This window comes from Myotis daubentonii, chromosome 20, assembly GCF_963259705.1.
Source record: "Myotis daubentonii chromosome 20, mMyoDau2.1, whole genome shotgun sequence".
NCBI lineage: Eukaryota > Metazoa > Chordata > Mammalia > Chiroptera > Vespertilionidae > Myotis > Myotis daubentonii.
This window is the reverse complement of record NC_081859.1, coordinates 5,129,330-5,146,955: the sequence shown is the minus strand read 5'-3', so window position 1 is coordinate 5,146,955 and position 17,626 is coordinate 5,129,330. Positions and strand designations below refer to the sequence as shown.

Below are 17,626 nucleotides of genomic sequence, written 5' to 3'. Positions count from 1 at the left end.
AGGTCTTTGTCTTTCTCCGCAGCTCTGAGATCAGTTACAAAGAAGTGCAGCTTCTGAGAGTGTGGCTGCAAGTCAAAGGGGCCGCCTGCACCGCTGCAGGTCCTCAAAGCTGGAAGCGTGCGCACACTAGTGCACTTTTTCTAGGCAAAGGCTCTGTAACTTGCATCTGACTCACAAAGGCCCGTGACTGGAGATGGATTTAATTTCTTCCCAGGCTGGGGCACTGGGCGGTGAAGGACGATGTAACAGGAAGTAGGCTGGGACTCCAGATGTTAACCTGCATTGGGCCCAGCAACTTGGACATGTGGCTGTCTAATTCCAGAAGTTCATGTCCTCATTTCCTTCCCGAAATGTCCCTTCCCTCCCCCGGTGGGGAAACAGAGCTCCACTAACAGAAAAGACTTCTTAGACCTTTCCAGACCCTTCATTTTGGTTTATAAATTCTATCTCTTTATCCCTCAAGTCAGCACATACTTATTGGAAATCTGCTTTGTGTCATGGCAGGCACCGTCCTGGGTGGTAAGAGCACACTCCTAGCCCTGCCCTCGCAGTGGACACGCTAAGGCAGCGGTTCTCAACCTGTGGGTCGTGACCCCTTTGGCGGTCAAACAACCCTTTCACAGGGGTCGCCTAAGACCATCCTGCATATCACAGATATGTACATTACAATTCATAACAGTAGCAACATTACAGTTATGAAGTAGCAACAAAAACAATTTTATGATTGGAGTCACAACATGAAGAACTGTATTTAAAGGGACCGAAGGTTGAGAACCACTGCAGTAAGGGGACAGGCAGTCTGGTAAAGACATAAGAATAAAAATAAACACCTGTCGGAAGGTATAGGTGCATGGTAGGAAACATGCTGGTTGGGGAGGCACCACTTGATACAGATGGCTGAGGGATGGAAGTACGCTCTCAGATTAGAATGTTTTAAGATAATAAAGTTTGAACTTTAAGAGAATAAAAATTAAAGGTGGCTGTCTCAATAAATGAGTATCTTTATATCACTGGTACATTCAGGAATAGTTTGTCACATAAATTTACCATCTGACTCATTTACTATCAAATATTTATATTTAAAAATATTGTTTCATTTTAAACACAAAAAATATGAGGGAGATGTCTAAATTTAATGATACTACTCAAACAAAATAATCTATCCATTTTAAGATTCATAATCTAAAACAGGTGTAACTGCGCCAGGTGATCAAATTACATGTTGATTAAACTGGCTTCCTTATTGAATTTGATGCTGGATTCTCTGGAAAACACAACACTCCAATACACAGAAATACATCATATCCGTAGCTTCAGGGCAGGGAGTCATCTTTCTAGAGACAGGAAAACAGTAAAATAGAAGGTGGAGATTTCAACCACAGACAAATGTCCACATTCTAAGTGACAGATAGTGCTGCTCAGGGAATATTTTAGCTATAAGCCCTTTAGGAGGCCATAATCACATTCACCTTTTAAATCTCAGCACCGGTTTCACAGATGAAGGACAGGTAGATGGTTATGTACAGAGGTTTGGACAAGATGCTAGCAACCCTGTCAGGTTAGTAAGTGTATTAATTTATTAGCATTTGGCCCCATTCCCAAAACAGCACCCAGCTTATCAGGACCTCCTGCACAGCGGGGTGAACAGAACCGAGCTCCTAAAATAGAAGTCGTCACAATGGATAGTTGGGAATTGCAGTTTCAATTTAAATAGCTAGTGACATCATAGTATCCACAGCATAAATGGACGCATCCATTAGCTGCTCAGTTTTGAACTGTTGAGGACCTCGGGCATTGGGATGGGATGTATGCCTTTGTGGAAGGGAAGTAAGTAATCAGGAGCTGGAAGAGCAATTAATTAGAGCGCCCTCCTCTGTACTCTCATTGAACTACTATCAAAGCATGTTTCACTCCCATTGCAGTGATTTATTTACCTTTTCTGTTCACTATTAAACGGCTAAGTTCCTCAAGGGCAAGAATGCATTCTTCTTTACCTCTGTGTCTCCAGCCCAGAATTCACAACAGCAACTCAACACCCCTCTTTGGGATGAAAGCTGCATGAATCAGTGGGGTGAGTAGGGACCCAGGTTTTCTGTGTCCCAGCCATGGAGACACTAAGCATAGACTCTAATGGCTCCTCCTAGATGTAGTAAGTGAAAGAATGTACCTGCGATACCCAGCAGAGTCTCTGATACATGTAAAAAGCGGTGCATTTGTTATTCTAAAGCTGTTAAGGTAGAAAAGAAAACACTGGCTAGAGTCCAGTAAAGTAGACAAAATATTAACTTGTGTAGGGAACATAGAGTAGAAACTGAATATGACTCACTGAGGTATTGCTGTTTTCTTAGATATGAGTTACTAGAGTTCTGATGTAAGGATGTCACTTCCTGAACCTAGTTTGGCACAAGAACCTGGAGGATCTCAAATTTGAATAAATATTTTCATGAAGACATAAGGATGTGGCTTCCATGTCTGCTTGGTATTGCAGCAAAAGACATTAGAAATTATCCAACATTCATTTACACACATAACCATCTTTCTTCTTCTAAAAAGAGAACCTGATTTGTAGAGGTGCCCTGTCCTCTCCCTCCCCAAGCTCTGTGTCCGTGTGGTGGCCCATTTTCCCAGGCCAGTAAACAATTCAGGCATGAGTATGTGACCGTGGGCAGGGGAATTCTGGGGAAAGTTCCTTACTCCCAAAAACAAAAATAAGAAAGCCAGCTCCTTTTCCTTTTTGTGCCTACAGATCATTTTCAATTGGGATATCATCCCTGGAATTGCAGCAGCCACGTTGTAACCATGAGGGAAGCAAGACTAAGAACCAAGCCTACAGCAAGGAGAACAGAGTGGAGAACTAAAGAAAATCGGAGCAGAGTCTCATGGGGCACACCAGGACTCTCATCCTCTGGACTTTGTGTCCTCATTTTTTTTAAGCCAAAAATGAGTACGTTGTGAAAGTTGGCACAACAGTCTCTAGCATGATGCCATGGTGTAAAACTGTGTTTGTGTATAAGGCTCATGAACACAAATACTCTTTTATTTTTTTTATTTTTTTTAATATATTTTATTGATTTTTTACAGAGAGGAAGGGAGAGAGAGAGTTAGAAACATCGATGAGAGAGGAACATCGATCAGCTGCCTCCTGCACATCTCCTACTGGGGATGTGCCCGCAACCCAGGTACATGCCCTTGACCGGAATCGAACCCGGGACCTTTCAGTCCGCAGGCCGACGCTCTATCCACTGAGCCAAACCGGTTTCGGCCACAAATACTCTTTTAGCTGTGGTTATCGTCAGGGAAAGGAGGGTTATGAGGAAGGTATTTTCAATTTATACGCTCCTATATTACTGTTACGAGAGCAAAACACTGAAATGGTTCTGGGATTTAAACTGGAATTTAAGTATATTTTTATATTGTATGCATGGCAGGCACTAATTACTTTTTTCTCTCTTTTTTTCTGTTAAGAAGATTGGTTTTTGTGTTTTGGGGGGTTTTTTTAGATTTTTTAACATGTTCTTATTGATTTCATACAGGAAAGGAGAGGGAGAGAGAGAGAGAATCATCAATGATGAGAGCTGATCGGCTGCCTCCTGCACGCCCCCTACTGGGGATCGAGCCTAAAACCTGGGCATGTGCCTGACCAGAATCAGCAGCAACCTTTTGGTGTATGGGATGAAGCTCAAACACTGAGCCACAACTGCCAGGCGGCACGAGTTACTTTTAACAGTACCATTAATCAAAGAATGAATGATTGTGATTGATTGACTGATTGATTGACTGACTGGTTGATGTGAGTCTGCCATATCCCAGGCAGGCATACTGCTGCAGCACAAGTAAAAACCGTGAGTGTGGGATTATTTTTCTTCACTAAATCGTAGCCCTTTCAGTCTTTGGTCTGGTCGCTTCAGAGGCAGACATCCACTGTCCCAACAGTATTGAAAAGTGTAATCACAGTTTCACATCCCAAACGTTTCATTCTGTATGTTAACAGAGACCGGTATGCAGAGCAGTGACATATTTGAAACTGGATGAATAACACCAAATGGTTAAGTAACCCTCACTCCTCCAGGGAGTCGTTCTCCCAGCCACCGAGGCCTACTTTTAATAGCCCACAGGACACAGGCTATTTACAGAAACCCGAGCAAGCTTTATCAAGCTTTCTGCCCTCCACACTACCCAATTCACGGTCGTGAAGAGAAAACAAATGGAAAAAATCAATATCAACTCAACCAGGTGGCTACATCATTAGCTCTTTTAATTCTGGATCCATGGCTTGTCTGCCGAAGAGCTAGAACAGTCTTTAAATATATTATTTTATTGATTTCAGGGAGGCAGGGAGAGTGAGAGGTAGAAACATCAATGAGAAAGAATCATCCATCGGCTGCCTCCTGCACACGCCCTACTGGGGACTGAGCTTGCAATCTGGGCATGTGCCCTGACTGGGAATCAGACCATGACCTCCTAGTTCATAGATTGACACTCAACCACTGAGCCACGCCAGCCGGGCACAGTCAGTCTTGTAGACGTGGTGCCACTGGACATGTGCCAAACACCAGAAGAACTGGGTGGAATAGAAATATTAAGATCTACTTTTGGAACTACCAATAAATACTAAAAACTCTTCAGGGAATAAACTCTTCCAAATGCAAAATGTATGAGAATCTACGAATCATATATATAAGATTAACTGAACTTAATATTGATTGGTTTACAGGAAAACCAGGCTCCTGTCAAACCAAGTACACTTTTCAGTCCTTAATCAACTCAACTTCTCTGATTTTTATTTGATTTTGTCAATCGCCTCTCCCTAGAACTTTGTACTTCCACGGTGTAATTTAATGGCACCCAAAGCCGCTCAGCTCCCAATTCCCAGAACCGATGAGTATGTTACAGATCGCGTGCTGCTGGTTTCAGGATGGGCATGGCCCGGCCAAGCATGTCACCTAGAAAAGGCCAGGAGCCAGGTCTCCCGAGGGCCCGTAAGGAACGCAGTCCTGCCCAGGGAGGCTGACTGAGATTTCTGACCGCAAGAACTGCGAGATAAATAACTGACGGTGTTCTCAGCCACCAGTTTGGTGGTACTTGTAACAGCAGCCATGAAACTAATCCAGGCGGCTGCTGACTGTCCTCTCCTGCTCTCCTTTGACCTCTTGGGCCACTTCCCTGTGACCTCGTCCTCCTCCTCCCCCTGCGGCAATAGTGACACCGCTCTGCTCTCTTTACTGGACACTCATAACAAAGAGCTTAAAAAGCACAGACGTTAGAACCCATGGACTGGATTCTGCCCGTTCCGCCCCTTGCTGGCTACGGGAGCCTACCAGATAATCCAGTTTTCAGGTCTGAAGAGTTGAGCCTACCTCTCTACTCCTCTAAGTATTCAAACGAAGTAAAATATGACTTACTAAGCTGGAGATGACAACTTGCTTGATGAAGGATCTGCTATATATTCCTGAATGAATTCCAAGGAGAGGCTAGTGACTCATGAGGCTTCAGGACGGAGGACACAGATACCTATGGAGTCCAGAGACAGGACGGTGACAAGGACCTGCAGCATCTGCTGGCCAACTGGAATCAGACCTGCTATGTAGCCATTTGCACTTTGATAATTAAGATGGTTGTTGTAGCCCGGCCAGTATTGCTCTGTGGTTAAGCACTGACCCATGCACCAAGAGGTCGCTGGTTGGATTCCTGCTCAGGGTACATGCCAGGGTGGCGGGCTCACACCCCAGCAGGGGTGTGCGGGAGGCAGCCGATCAATGTTTCTCTCTCATCAATGTTTCTCTCTCTCTCTCTACTTCTCCCTTCCTCTCTCTAAAAATCAATTTAAAAATATATTTTTTAAAGATGGTTGTTGTAGGGAAACAGTCTCGCTCCCAGTCTCCAGTGTCCCTCCCCCTGACCACCCCAGGCCTTTCCAAATGAGACCATCCCAGAGCCTCTCAAGGGCCTTGCCTCCAGCATCATTGCTGACTGGGGTCCACTCTCATTAATTGATGCTTGTGCCAAACGAATTGTGAAATATTCTGAATATCATTTCTGCGTATAATCAAAACTCTGCCGTCTAAGAGAGAACCTTTCTTTGCCAAAAATATAGCATCCCTTTTGAGTCATCTGACAGTGGTTTCTCCCTAACAGTTAGTGGTCTAAAAGTGAGAGTCAGCTCAATGCAGTACATTCCTTCCTGTAGCAGGTTCCTCTCCATTTTTACTAATATTTTCTAATTAGTGTCTCATGGTAGCTATGCTGGGCTTTATAAAACGATGTTCCACCCATCACATATATTACCACCTTCTCTCTGACAGAAACTTTCTAGATGGATTGCAACTCAAAATAAAACTCAGCTAAATAAAAATATTTTGGGGAGTGCGGTCCAGAAAGTCTTACTAATAAATATTTTTAAAGCATAAATTTTAAAACAGTATTCCCAACACTTCATATATACACAGAAAATTTAGAGCTTGCCTAATTCAACTCCAGGACTCTGGGGGAATAATACATCTTTTCAAAAATTCAAATTTAGAAACAGGTGCTTAGCAATATCAAAATTAAATTTATGGCAATTTAGTTGTAAGTTGGTATCTACAAAGACAAGTGAAATGACAATGTACTTTCCTAGATGCTCATGCAAAAGAAAACTGATTTTTTTTCTTTGTAAAGACAGACTTCAGTTTCAAAGCTGAGATGCATGAATAATGTTTAAATATCAGGAGGGGTTATTCCAGGTAGAAACAAACTAGTCAAATTGAGAAATATTTTTACTCCTCTACAATTTAGGCCTACTCCAAAAGCTTTGCATTAAAGAATAGGAAACATTTTTAAACTTTATATAATATAACAATTTCAAACTTTGTTGTAACCAAAAATAAACTTGGCAAATTTAAATATACACATCATAAAATAAGCTTTTAGTCTAACATAAAATAAAAATCACTAAAAAAATCGTAAAAATAAAAATCTCTTCCATACTTAGTAGTATACTATAAAATTTTAAATTAATTTACAATTAATGCTCAAACCAATTAAAATCCTAAACTGTATGACACTAAAATTTTTAAAAGTAGGCTAGTGAAAATATCTTACATCATAATTGATTGCTCATTTTCTGTTGAACAGTTTTTAAAACTCTTCACTCATTAAGACCTGAACAATGATTAACAACAATGGCAACACATAGACAAATAATAGCCAAAAAAAATGTTCAGTTCCATGCCTGGAAATAGTGGAGTTTATTAAACCATGTCCTGCAGTAATTACAGCACACACAAAGACAAAACTCAAAAGTTTGACCATTCAGCCTCCTGGTTAATTCTAAACCTTAAAGAATTGACTAAGTAACCCAGACATTAGTTATAGTAACCCACAGCACGGAAAATAATTTAAATTACCAAATAAGCTTCAAAAGAACATTTCTGCACTAGGAGACTGAATAAGAATTTCAATTTGCAAAAGGAAATGACTGTTTGCAAACTAAAGTCAACTAAAGCTGCATCACCATAATTTCATTGCTTAAAATATATGAGAGCCATGAAATTTTACTGGCCATAAAGAAGCTTAGAGCACAGTACATTGTTAGAGGTGTTTGAAGATGGAATAAAGAATAACAACAAGGGGGTTAATGGAGGGAAAAAAGGGAACATATGTAATACTTTCAACAATAAAGAATAATTTTTTAAAAAAATTAATGACAAATTATAATAATAACAGCTCTGAAGATGGAAGAAAATACACAAAATGCTCAAAGAAAGATACTCTTTTAAACCAAAGACATAAGAATGAGGTTAAAAGACATGGATCATCTTGAAGTTCGATTTTTTTTAAGTTTTTAAAGACATCACAGATCTGCTAGATCAAGATGAAAGTCAACCTTAAGGAAATCACAAGTAAAAAGCATTGACTTATTTCACCAAAAACAAAATCTCCAATGTCTGTGAAATAAATCATTCATATTGTGGCCAGGTTCTTTAAAAGACTGCCTATATAAAAAAAAAATACTACATATATAAATACATAAATTAAATACTTGCCCCTTCTGACTTCTCCATCGTGTTCGCCAGCATCTCCTGTAGGGCCCGGACAGAGAGGGACTGCTCCAGCACAAAGGTGCAGATAGAGAGGTCTGGGGGGACATTCTGTGTGAAAAGAGGAAAAGCAACATCATCATCACCATCTTAACCATTATCACCATCACCATCTTCACCAACAGCCCATTATCACCACCATCAATAACACCATCACCAACACCCTCACCACTACCACCATCATTACCACAACCATCACCACTAACACCAACACAACCATCATTACCATCACCACTACTACCATCACCAACACCATCACCACCATCATGATCTCTACACAATCACCACAATTATTACCATCACCATCACCACCATCTTCATTACCATCATCGTCAAGTATCCAGACCCAATTTACCTTATACTTCAAGCTTTTTCATATAAAAAGTGAGAGTACTTATCAATCCTTTTAATATGTGCTCCCAAATCATTCCATATACAGTCTATACTTAATCCATTTTTTATTTATACGTGGCAATAGCTACAATTTTAGCACCAATCTGATAGGCACTACACTCAGAGCTTTATCAATAACTCCAGAGGTCATCTGTGGTAAGGATTATTATCATCATTGTGTGGACAAAAAAACAGAAGTTAGGTTACTTCTCCAAAGTCACAATTACTGAATTTTTCAAGCCCGGGTTAAGAAGCCACATTTCTCTAAATCTCAAGCATTCATTTCTCACCTACAAAGCAGTCAGCTGATAAAAAATTAGGACAGAAAAGTGCTTACCTCAAATTAATAATGAAGTTAAGCAAATATAAAATCAAATTGATACAAAATACTCATTTACATTGGTTTTTTCTTATCCACAAAGATAATGATTAGTTTGTTCTACTCAAGTAGGATATTATATTTGGCCTCTAACTTGGAATATTGTCATTTGCCTTCTGTTCTGTGTGTTGCTTTATTTTCTCATTTCTTTTTTCCCTTCTCCTTCCTTCCCTTAAACCTCCACTCCAACCAATAACCCAATATATGCTGAAAATCCCAAAAGGTAACTAACTACCAACTGACCTTATGGTGAAGGAAACAGGCAGGATGAGAATTAATTGGCCAGTGAGAGAAACTATCTCCACAGGGATCAAGTACGTTATTATGAGTATCTGCTTTTGCTTTAGAGAAGCAGAGGCCAGTGAGCAACCAACTGGGTATGGAAAGTAGAACTTTCATAGTAGAAGGACATTATAAATCCATTAAACACAAATTCTAGCAAGAGTGTGGCTTCATAAAGAGAGAATTAGGAGGATAAATTTGATAACCTGATGCAATGCATCAAAATGACAATTTATAAGGTTTATTAATGTGGTCGACTGAAACTGCCATTTGAGTGATTTTTCTCAGCAGAGAATGATGCTTCATTAGTTTCAAGGAAAGATTAAGTAAGAGGGTTCCAATACTAAAACCAACATTATTTTATGGATGAAAACAGCATATCATCGGGGCACTGAGCTTCCTCAGACCCCACACGGCTTCCTGGGGCCCATGTTTTGTTCTGTTTTTAATGAACTGTCCTTCTCTGGATTCCTCTGCCCTCCCATCATGGGCTTCTGAGCTCCTGTCCCGTCACCTGAGCAAGAAGCCTGCCTCACTGCTCACCGGCTATTGTCATTTCTAACCCTTGGCTCCCATCCCTGAAAATGTGATAATGATTACACCACTTTCATAGGCTGTTGTGAAAATAAGGGAGATAATACAAGTAAAGAGCAATTAGAGCCCAGACCGTAACAAGAACTCGACGTAAGTGAGCCGTTCTCATTAGCTAGTTTTGCATGTTGCCGTTTCTCTCCATCTGTGGCATTTATGAAGTACTATCACTTCTCAAAATTGATTCTTAAGTGGATTCTATTTTGGAGAAATAGTGTTTGTAACCACAAATCAACCATTATGCACCTGTTCAGAACATCCAAAATGTTCTAGTGTTTTCTAGAAAAGGCACTTTCTGGAAATATTTAAAGTTTACATACAAGTGTATTTATATTGTTTCATGCCACACTTTGATCAAACTGTTCAAATCTGATCTCTATAATATATTTATTTTAAAGATCCTTGAAAACCACAGGGATCTGAAATAAATTACTTCTGCCAAGCTAACTGCATTTTGCCACAGAATGACATACGTTACGGGTATTTTTCCAGCTCGTGGGTGTGAGCGGGAGTAAAGGGACAGAGGATGCACAAAGGCAGTTCTACCTCTCAGAGGAACAGTTTGTCTCGAAACCCGTTGTCATCTGACCATCTTTGTCACTGTCTCTCTTCGCTCCCATAGCGTCCAGAACACACATAAATGTAAGAGAAAAGCTGAGGCAGTAGAACAGTACCTTTTACTCCTTTCAGGAAAACTTGAAACAAGTTTAATTCAATGCTCGATGCCAGGTTTAATCCTAGTAAAGAGACTTGATAATAAAATCACCCATTAAAATAACCACCCATCTCTTTTCTCCAAGCTGCTGTCACGAATATATTTGGTACGATTTTAGCCCAGTTTCCACAGCCGATGTTCATACCTGTAGGCGCTACAAGAATCAAGGCTCTACGTGAGTGCCTGGTTCCTGGTGAAATGCATCTTCGTCAGACCATCTCTGCTGCAGGGATCAACTTCATATCCTTTATGACCGAGCACCAGGCCATAAAGACAAGTGAAAAGTGAGCAACAGACTGTACGGGGGCCTCAAACATCCCCATCTCTGTCCCACAAACCATTCTTGTCTCTACGTACTAAACTGCTCAAACTTTTTCAGTTTATGATATACCCGTAACACTAACCAACTTCAACAGCTCACACTGAATTGATATATGCTCATTAAAACTAACAATATATTTCTCACAGGATACTCCATATGGTTTCCTAGTATCATGTAGCCAGTTTTATGGTGATAACAGTGCTTTATTTTCTCAAAAAAAAAATGTGACTTTGGGTGTTCCACTATTAAAGAAATGACAGTAAGAAGCTTCTAAATATTGATCAGGGACATTGCAATCATGCTATTCAAACTTCACGTTCTAAATGATCTTAAGTGTCATGTGAACTGCATTTAGTCCTGGGAGGAACAGCTCTGGCATCTGTGTAAACGCTGCCGTGGAAATGGAGTAGACCCCAGGGTGAAAGCACCAAGTGCTCCAGGAGCCGTGAACTCAACAGAATGTTAACAAAGATGGAAAACAGGAAAGAACTGCAAATGAGCTTAATAACTAAGACAAATGACAAAGTTCAAAAAGCAAATGAACCAATATGTACACATATAGAGGCTAACATCCTACTGAACATATTTGTGACAGCAGTTTTGGAGCTATTATAGAAGTTCTAGTTCTTTCCCAGGTGACTTCCTCACCATTGCACTATGAAAATCTAGACCAGCATTCCTTGACACTTTTCAGTTTAAGAAAAAAATACAAATAAATAAAATGAAAAAATAAATAAAACTTTTTTAAAAGAAAGAAAAAACCTGTAAATTCCTTACTGGGACAACTGCTTCTTTCATGATAAGGGCAGTTTATCATGTTGGAGTTAGAAAGAACTGGATTAGAATCCTGGATCTGCTACTCAATTGCTGTGTGATCTTGGGAAAATCACCTAAACTCTCTGAGCTTCACCTTCTTCCTAACGATGTGAAGAGTAAGTGAAAGAATGTACCTGCGATACCCAGCAGAGTCTCTGATACATGTAAAAAGCGGTGCATTTGTTATTCTAAAGCTGTTAAGGTAGAAAAGAAAACACTGGCTAGAGTCCAGTAAAGTAGACAAAATATTAACTTGTGTAGGGAACATAGAGTAGAAACTGAAAATGACTCACTGAGGTATTGCTGTTTTCTTAGATATGAGTTACTAGAGTTCTGACGTATAAACATGCATCTCGTAGGGTTAAAATGATCTCTCCACTGATTAAATGGCGTGTTTGTATTGTAATGAGTTATCTCATTAAGACAGAATGGTAGAGAAGAAATGAGGCTCTAGAACTTGGCCCAAATTTTAGTCTTGCCTTTACCATTTAAGGACAAACTTTTAAGTTATGTAACTTCAATGCCCCAATTACCTCAAGAGGAAACACGCAGAGGGATAAAATCATTTCTAACGTAGCTTCAAGTTCGTTTTTCAAACGGCATGCATCGTGACACCCTGCTTGCTCTGGCCACATGCTGCTAAGATCTGTTTCTGCGGTTTTTAATGCAACAAAAACTATTTAAATAAGGAAAACAAAAACACACTCGGAAAAGTTAAAGCATTGGGGCAAGGATGTTTGTCGCACAAAAGGCTGAATAATGATTTTAAATGTCAATCATATAAAGTGTAACCAGGAAAGCAATGTTGAATAATTATTCTCCATTTTCATTACTTCAAAATTAAACTATTTACATGTCTTTAAATGTTTGGATGCACATAAACTTGCTGTTATAAAAGGATTAAATAATGGAATAATTCATAGCCTCTTCATACTCAAGCATTTTAAAACTATGCTAGATTACTATCATTGTTAACTTATTGACTAATCTGAAGGATTAAAAAACATAAAATCATGTCATGTGTGTTTAACAGACACATGAATTACCTTTAGTTTTTTTTCTTTAATCTTTTATGGGAATTTATTTACTGCAACCACTATTTTAATATCACCAGTAAAATTTAAATAGGTATATCTTAAACAAGGGTTATATAGAGTGGACATACGTTGATAGTCTATACAATGTAATCTTAAATTATTAGAAAATGGAATCTCCTTTAGCTCACACTCCATATATTTAAATTTTGGGACAGGACTCCAGACTTAATTGGGCTGATTTTAGCATGATAAACAGATGTTAAGATAATTACTAAAATGCCATTTAATAAATATCTTAACTTTCTCTTCTCCGTTTCATTGTGAGTCATTAGTTTCCTCATCTACATTCATGCTGTCCTGCTTATTAGTGCAGCATCAGTAAAACAGTAATTAAGAGACATTTTTCCATTTGTTGATAACATTTCCTCTAGATTATGGCCAAAATTTTCAGAATGAACCCAAACCAACATCTCCTGGGCCCTCAGTTTTATTGTAAAGCATCATATATTCAAAAGTATGTATGCAAAGAAATGCATGTTTTGAATAAAATGAACACCCATGAATCCATCAAGCAGGTAAAAAGTTACAAAATTATGAGTAATTCAGAAAGTCCCTTTGTTCCTCCACCCAACAACAGTCCTTGCTTTTCTTTATACATTTATCACAAATTTATATAAACCTACATTATTATTTAAATTTGCTGGGGTTTGCCCATTATACAATTATAAAGTCTGAAATTTCTTTTTGGTGGTGCAATATTACATTTTTAGATTGATCCAGGTTGATCTGAACACCTGTATTTCATTCATTTTTACTGCTCTAGAGTAATCAATCGACTGGATAACCATAAACTATAGTTCAATGTACTTAGTCTGATATTGTTTCAATTTTTTCTTATCAACAACATGGCAACAAATATTGTTATGTTTCCTTGTGCAAAAAACTCATTAGGATATGTACTTGAGTGAAAGCTCTAAATTACAGTGTATGCACATCTTCAAGCTGACTAAATTATTACCATTTTCCAGCACACATTTCTATCAGAATTGGGCAAAAATTCCTATTGCTCCACATTCTCAGCAATAAATAGTATTGTTAATCTGTGAAACATTTCACTGTGCCTTTAATTTTTATCTCCCCAATTAATATTGGGGCTGATAATGTTTTCCTATTATAATGGTCCATTTGTACTTCCTCTTCTGTGAAATGTCTATTCATCTGTACCCATCATTTCTTCTGATTATTTGTTGTTCTCATGTTGGTCGACAGAATACTCTGTATATTCTGGATATTTCTAGGCCTTCAATTTTATGTTCTAGGGGGTTTTTTTGCTTGTTTTTAATTTTTTTGTTAATTCTCACTGGAGGATATTGATTTTTACAGAGAGTGGAAGGGAGGGAGGGTGAGAGAGAGAGAAACATTGATGTGAGAGAGACACATCAATTGGTTGCCTCCTGCACAAGCCCCAACTGGGGTCAGGATCAAACCTACAACCCAGTTACGTAACGTAGCCTTGACCAGTAATCAAACCAGCGACCCTTCGCTGCACAGACTGATGCTCTAACCACTGAGACCACTGGCCAGAGCTCAATTTTATGTTTTAGAGTGCAACAAACCAAATAATAAAACTTGGTTTTCCTTTTTGCTTTGTTGTCAATGTCAAGTGAGAGGACGCAGGCTGGGCTGAGGGACCCCTCCGAGTGCACGAATTTTAATAGTAAGTATCAAGAGAAAACCTTCCTCACTTTTATTGTGAACACTTGACCCAGTTCCCCCACACCTAGAAGTGAAAGGCGGCATAAGAAAGCAGCCTAGCTTGGGGTGCTTGAACACATCTATTCGTAGCAGCCTTTGAAACCAAAGGCACAAATGACAGAGCATATAGGCATGTGTGTGTACTGAGCTCACACAGACTAATCAGACTGCGGTCATCCTCTTTCCTAACAGAGCTACATCCGTGCAGCACTTCAGGTATTGTCAGTGGACTTTAGATACTTCATATGATGCTCAGGCAATTCTAAAGGGCGGAGGACACTTTAGAACTAAGAAAGTAAGGAGACGAAGGAACTTGCCCCAAAACAGAGCAAGCTTGGCAGCAAGTCCAGGCCCCTGCCCTTGGTCGGGGATGCTTCTGAACATCACGCTGCCTTCCAAGGTAAGGAATAAAGGCTGCCAAGGCTGCGGGAGGGCATCCTTTTAAAGGCTGACTCCTCCGTGTAGTCAGCTTGTACCTAATGCTTATAAAAGGATTATGTTGTACTCAGAAAGAATTCTAGTGTGAACGAGGTCTGTGACAGGTGCTAAAACAGAATTAGACAGCAGTCATCTGTGTGTCCCCCACACCATTCGTTCCCTACTGGGTCAAGACTTCCCCGCCCCATTGGCGTGGCTCAGTGGTTGAGCATCAGGAGGTCAGGGTTCGATTCCCAGTCAGGGCACATGCTCGGGCTGCGGGCTCGGTCCCCAGTGTGGGGTGTGCAGGAGGCAGCCAATCAGTGATTCTCTCTCATCATTGATTTTTCTATCTCCTCTCCTCTTCCTCCCTCTCTGAAATCAATGTGTGTGTGTGTGTGTGTGTGTGTGTGTGTGTAAAATAAAATAAAAACGTTTTTAAACCTAAACCCAAATCTCTTACCCTTCAAAGAAAATTTACACAAAACATGGCTATGGTGGTGGGACTCATTGAATTATCTGATAACTGGGAACACTGGGTTAGATAAAAGGCACTTGGATTTGGCGCTGGTAGTCGATGTTCTCTAGCACTGACCTTGCAAAGTAGAGCACTCGCTACTCTTCTCACTTTGCAGTGCACGAAACACTCCTCACAGCCCACCTCCTCTCCTGTGTCAGGCCCCACCTCCGGGCCACCTCAGCTCAGAAACTTCCCTGCTGCCCACCAGAGGGGCACTGCCCTCCTTTGGGCCGGACTCTCCCCCGGGCACTGAGGGACCCACCGCTGGACTTCATGAAGTAAACATCTGCACTGGCCCTGGGTTGTTCACGTCCCTTTTCTCTCCAGTGGGAGCCTGAGTTGACATTTTTCAAGAAAGAGGATATTTTAGTCAGAAAATGCTTGTTAAGCATTTTGTAAGTAATGCTGCCTGGTCAATAATTTAATTTAAACAAAATAAATAGTAGTGTAGAGTTCTTTATTAAGTACTGTAAATCAATATTTCTATGCCAAGAGAGTTGTGCTGGCAGAGAAAAACCTTTGCATTTTACTTTGCATCAACTTTGTCAACAATTATTTATAGTTTTTAATTATTTTTTCAGTAAAGCATGTGAATCTTTAAATTATGCATGAGTGTACTAACAAAAATTTATCCTTTACATAAAGTAGTAAATTATTGCTGAAAAATGCAGTGTACCAAGTCTGCTATCCATCTATATAGGATTAAGCACTACTATAGGCACAAGTATAAATACTTATTCTGGTAACATTAATTTCTTGAAACAGAAAAACTGTGCAGTCTTTGGAAAGTAGAGAATTTTTAAAAGGCCAAATGAATTAGTTAACTGTCAAACTAGATACATCAATATTAATTAAGTCACTGGTCCAAAGAAGGAAAATCGGTTAAAATCAACCAACATTTATTGATCATCTACTTCCTTCAAAAATGTATCATGTACCTGAGATACAAGATGCTGCCTCTGCCTGCAGGTGCTTCCATGATTATTTCATCATAATTTCAGAAAGTGAACGTGCCCTGGCTGGTACGGCTCAGTTGGTTGGGCATCATCCCATGCATGGAGAGATCATTGGTTCGATTCCTGGTCAGGGAATGACATGGGCACATGCCGAGGTTGCAGGCCCTATCCCTGCCCCTGGTCAGGACCAGGTTGGGGTATGGGGGTGGGGGGCAACCAATCCATGTGTCCCCTCCTTGCCTCCCACTCTCAATAAAATCAATGGGAAAATATCCTCACTCCTTGGGCGGGGGGGGGGGGATTTTTTTTTTAAGCAAACGTAAAGGGACATGTGATTCTGCAACAAGAAGCACAGTGTAGGAATTCTGCTTAACAGTAAGACAGAGAAGGAAGGAGTGAGGGAGGGAGGAAGCAAAAGCTAGAGAAAGACAGTTACTTTTGCAAGGAGAAGGGGGATGCATAGAAATGCAGGAGGGCTTCACAGAGGAGGCTCATTGGACAGCTGCCGAAAGCATAGATAGGCTTCCTTCAGATGAAGGTTGTGCAAGAATGTTCCAGGGAGAGAGAAAACAGAGCGGATTCAGAGGCATTAGTCTTGCAGTAAAGCCAATGGGCCGGCTGTGCATGTCCCCAGGGACGTGTGCTCATGGGTAAATGTGTAAATTAGTCAGCAAGGACAAAGATTTCACTTCTTGACCAAACTCTAGCCAGGTGCCTCTGAGCCCTCTTCTCCACTTTTGACAAACTTCTGTTTGTAAAAGTTACAAACTGAGCACAAATTATTTTGTCCATCCTCTCCCCCTCACATTAAAAGACGTGAACAGTGCTCGCTTTGGCAGCACAGACACTAAAATTGGAATGAAACAGAGATCAGCACGGCCCCTGCGCAAGGATGACATGAAATCTGTGAAGCGTTCCACATTTGAAAAAGACTTGAACAAACACTAACATAGAGTTTCTAGCAGCCCACGGTCACATCCCTAGGATAACCCCAGACCCAGACCCCTGCAAGTGCCGGTCTGAGAAAGTTCGAGGCTGCCAAGAGAATTTAGCATTTGTTTAGCCAACACCTGATGACAGGCTCGATTACCCTTTCTTAAACCATTTTCTAAAGAGCCTTACAATTGTGAGTCCTTTTCTGTCCCTTTGAAATATACCTGTACTTCCGACAACAACTCGATTGTCTTTCTCAAGAACTGGAAATCCATCCTTTGACATGCCCTCAGGAAGGGTGGGGCCTCTGTCCCCCAGTCTCCCAGGAGGATAAACCCTGCCTCTGTAACTGCCAGTTGGCCAACACAGCCGGCCTAGTCACATTTACAGGGACCAACCCTTGGAAATTCTTCACCTCCCTGACCCTATGGG

General features: G+C 40.3%; 1 protein-coding gene and 1 non-coding gene across 3 annotated transcripts in view; one reads left to right on the top strand and one right to left on the bottom strand.

The window, feature by feature from the left end:
- The window catches only part of RYR2 (ryanodine receptor 2), a 193,241-nt gene that overhangs the window by 156,679 nt on the left and 18,936 nt on the right, over positions 1-17,626 (bottom strand). For both annotated transcript variants that reach the window (XM_059677752.1, XM_059677753.1), the window contains exon 3: positions 8,025-8,129. In XM_059677752.1, coding sequence (XP_059533735.1) covers positions 8,025-8,129 — 105 coding nt within the window. The remainder of the gene's footprint in view (positions 1-8,024; positions 8,130-17,626) is intronic.
- On the top strand, positions 17,085-17,187 carry LOC132222708 (U6 spliceosomal RNA). The gene has a single exon (XR_009450280.1). It is a non-coding gene; the product is annotated as a U6 spliceosomal RNA (small nuclear RNA).